The 4,126-nt window shown below is 40.5% G+C and overlaps 1 protein-coding gene across 1 annotated transcript in view; it reads left to right on the top strand.

Annotated features, from left to right (window-relative positions):
- The first annotated feature begins 884 nt into the window (after positions 1-884).
- The window catches only part of EDARADD (EDAR-associated death domain), a 12,710-nt gene continuing 9,468 nt past the window's right edge, over positions 885-4,126 (top strand). The window contains 2 exon segments of the mRNA XM_010022082.1: positions 885-1,098; positions 4,085-4,124. Of these exon segments, the coding sequence (XP_010020384.1) occupies positions 885-1,098; positions 4,085-4,124 (254 nt within the window).

Raw genomic sequence — 4,126 nt, 5'->3', positions numbered from 1 at the left:
TGTCAAGCCTGCTGTGGTGTTTAGTGTCTAGGTTAGCTTGTGCTTGCTAACAGCATATTGAAAAGACATTTTCTTAAAAATCTATGCTCCAGGTGGGTGGAAGTCCAAACTCTTTTAACTTGCATGGCTAATGGTGTAAATGGCTTGAGTACCTTATCTCAGGTGTGCCAGCATTGCAGCTTTTCCCTATAGATCTGCTCAGCCAGTGACAAGGTTTTGAGTAGTTAACAGTAAACAAAAATGCTCAAGTGCTGATGGACTTGGATTTTTCAGACAACTGGATATTGTAATATAATTTGCTGTATTTTCTTCTCTTATTCAAATCTGAAATTCATGTGCCTCTGGTCAAAGCACCAGTTGATTTGGGCTTAATCGAAGGGTTAATTTCTGTGAACGACATTAGTATTAAGGTGATGACTTTGTTTGAGTTGTACTGAGTTGTACTTTTAATGTATATGGCCAGTCTTGGTGTGAAAGAGGTCTTACTATATGTATGTTTGAATACATAACTGCAGTAGACCTTACGTGCTTCACTTGCTACTGGTAGTGTCAAGGCTATGTTGCAAGAAAAGACCTGTAACAGGGGGAATACCATCTCTGCTACATGGTGCTTTGTGAACTGAATGGTCAAAATGCTGCGATCTCCAAAACTGACCTTCAGACTTCCTTCCGATAAAAGGAGGAAGAGCAGATGAAGGATTAGAAGTTTGAACGTTTATATGTACAGACATCTATATACATCTGTGTATATATAAAATTGACAGATTGTTCACACTGCTAAGTATATAGCATTGCACCCCTGTTAAGAGTGTCAGTATTGAACAAAGAGAAACAGTAGTGATGGGTACAAATCCAGTGTTCCTGTTGCAGACTGGTTATGCCGGATGGGCTCAGGCAGAAGAGCTGTGGCAGGCGCTGACTGCGTGCAGCTGCTGGGCAGCAGAAAGGAACCTTGGGAGCAGCCACTGAACTTGACTTACGCCTGTCCGAATCAATTTGCACGTTCTGATTTATGTCTATCTGAGTCAACTCACATGTGGTTCCTGGCAGAAGTGTGGGGAACTAAATGCAGGCCTGCAGTAAATGTGGCTGCATGCTGTCAGTGGGCAGTACGGTGATAGTGACTTTTATAAGGGATCTCACAAAATGTTGTTATCAAGCTGTCTGTCAAGTAACTATGAAATCAGACAGTCTGCACTGAATAGTCAGTCAGATGATACCTGGATTTCCTGTTGGCCTTTCAACATGCAAAACTGTGGATGTTTTACATTTGAGATAAACAGCGAACTTTCCACCCTGCTGTTTTATGCACCTGCATCCAGCTGTATGACATGAGCTGCAGAATGCTGTGGGAAAGAGAGAGGGGACATGGCATTTGAATTGCCTTGTTCGGAACTAAATGTTATGTCTGTGGTTTTCAAATTATCTGCCTATTATCAGTGGCCAACAAAACCATGGTGAATCATCTGCAGCCCAGTATGTGGAGCCTTTATTCTTAGGTACAAATATTCATACACATATGTACCACCTATAGAGAATGTTGGGACTTGGTAGTGCTCTACAACCTAAAAACCATGGAAATTACTGTTCCTCATAGAGAACTAGAAAAACAGAAGGGAACAAGCTGAGGTATAGGAAATCTGGTTTAAAATATATTTCAGCAAGAAAGATACAAAGTCAAAGATTCACAGTGACTGTGTTTCTTCTGTGTGAGACCCAGAAAGCAGGAGTCAATTAAAGGTGCCACCCTGGAGGGTGGTACTACCCCAGGACTTCTTGTAGAGTCACCCTGGCGTCTGTCAAGTATTTATTTCAAATGCTTGTATTCTTGGAGCTTCTCTCATTTTTCCAGTGCTTCCCTCTGGATTGTGAAAAGTAAATTACCAGTGTTGTAATGTACGTTGGCCTTATCTTGGAGATGTAACAGAAGACAAGGGATAAAGCGCTTACGGTAGCTGCAGTAGCCACCAAGGTTCACCAGGGCATGGACATTTTGTGGGCTCTGCTTTCAGCTACCTCAAGGCTGCTCTTTCATTACAAGAGTGAAGGAAGGTTTTTAATTTTTTGTAATGCAGCTAAGAATCCATAAGGAGGAGCTGTAAGGCTTTCAGGATAAATTGCTGATAACACTGCACGCTCTGCTGTTGGGTTTGTTGGGTCTTAGCTGACAGTGGAGGAACAGTGAGACTAGGGATGCCTGAGCTGGGCTGGGCTTCCATCCTGTAGCCTTTCTTTGGATTTTTCAGCTTTCCTTCACAGGATGGGCTTCCATCTTTGCCCCAGCTCCCTTTCCAGTTCCTTTGCTGCTCTCCACTACAGTTCCCACTTGGATCCTCCATTTTTGCTTCTGGTCTCATGCAGTGTCTTACAACAGCTTACTGTATTTTCTCATATCCCGGTCTAACTTTCAGTCTCTGTGCGTCTGAGCTGGGAAGCTTATGGCAGCTTGTGCTGCCCCTTGCTATCAGGACAGGCTTTATCCAGAACATTCAGTTAATACGATGTTTCTAGAACAGGGTTTTTATATTTTCAAAAAGGGCACGTGTGACAGGAATATGAGGGTTTGGTTTGGGATTTTTACCTCTTCTGCATATATCTTCCTAAACTTTGTACAGTAGTGTACATTCTTACCTGAAATTCACAGACCTCTGAATTTTTAAAACATGCAGTGTGTCTGTGTGCAAAGGGTGTGCTCAAGCCTTGTAGATCTGTCCCCTCTGTGTGCCTCCTACCTTGACAGCGTGTGTGGTTTTTCTGTGGGCACTAGCACTGAGAAAGGCTTATCCTGGCATGCGAAGAAGGGCTGGGCACAGCACCGGACACCCAGAAACTGCTGCTGCTGGGGCTGTGTCACAGAAGTAGGAGGGAGAGTGGCTCTGTCCAAGAGCCCTGGGGCTGCTTCTGTCCCACTGCTGGCACCTTTTTTATTTTCAGGCCTGTTTATTGTACTATCTTGCATTATCAAATGCTTTAGCTTGTTGTTCTATTGTATCAAGTATATTCATAGGACTAGGTCCCAAAATAAACAATTGTGTTAAATTTGAGTTGGTTAGAGTAGTATCTGTGTAACTTCTATGCTATGTTGGGACTCAATGTTTATAAATTAATTTCTATAATTAATTTCTGGGCTTGTGTTCTAAATGCACTGATTTTTATAACTGGGAGAAGGTAATCACTAAATACTGATTCCAGTCACCTTTTTTCTTATTGCAGCTGAAAACATTTAATGTGCACTTGTATTTTTAGGATGATAGGACTTAGAATGTGAGTGGCAAGAATGGAATGAAAATCCTACTATATAACTTAAATGCTTTTCAGTTTTTGAAAACATGATACTAATTGACTGAAGAGATTCCTTGAGGAAATGGCAGGATGTTGTTGAATTACAGGAGTGGTTTGTGAATCCTGACTTCTGTATGAGATTTGTTTTGGATTCTCTGTGCGCTTTTGGTCAGTACACCCCTAGTATTTGTCAATTTAGCCATTGATGTACAGGGGCTGACATTTCAACCTTGATTCACATGCAAGTACTATGAAGATTTATTTTTGTATTCTTTTGATGTTAATATAATTGAAGTTTATGATTCTATTGTATACAACTAATTGTTTACCTCAAATATGGTTTTTTATTAGGTTTTGTACTACAATCTGCTGTTTATATTAATTTTTGTTGTAGTGGGTATGTTCACTGATTGAATTACTGCTTTGAGGAAAAGACGGAGTGCTATCACTAGGAGAACAAAACTTAGCTTTTAGCAGATTTACTGGATTTTATTCTTTATTGCTGAATTGTCTTGTGATTTAAAATTTTTTTCTTTTACTAAAAAGAATTCAGAATTTTAATTGAAGTCTATCTTTCCTTAGCTTAGAGTTGGGTTTCCTTGTTGCATGTAGTTTCTCATCTATGTGCTAGTAGCGCTGTCATTTTCCAGTTTGTCACATTTGCTTGTGGAAATGTAATTTGATGTAATGCTTGCAATGACTGCACTGTTGTGCTTATCTTGGTCAAACAAAAAACAAAATATGAATTGCCAGACAGAAATATTTTGAGGATTATGAAGTGATAAAGCTTTCTTATTTCCAGCAGATCATGCAGCAAAAGAGCCGGTGGAGGATACGGATCCAA

Source organism: Nestor notabilis, unplaced genomic scaffold (genome assembly GCF_000696875.1).
Source record: "Nestor notabilis isolate BGI_N333 unplaced genomic scaffold, ASM69687v1 scaffold32339, whole genome shotgun sequence".
Lineage (NCBI taxonomy): Eukaryota > Metazoa > Chordata > Aves > Psittaciformes > Psittacidae > Nestor > Nestor notabilis.
This window is presented reverse-complemented; position numbering and strand designations above follow the sequence as displayed.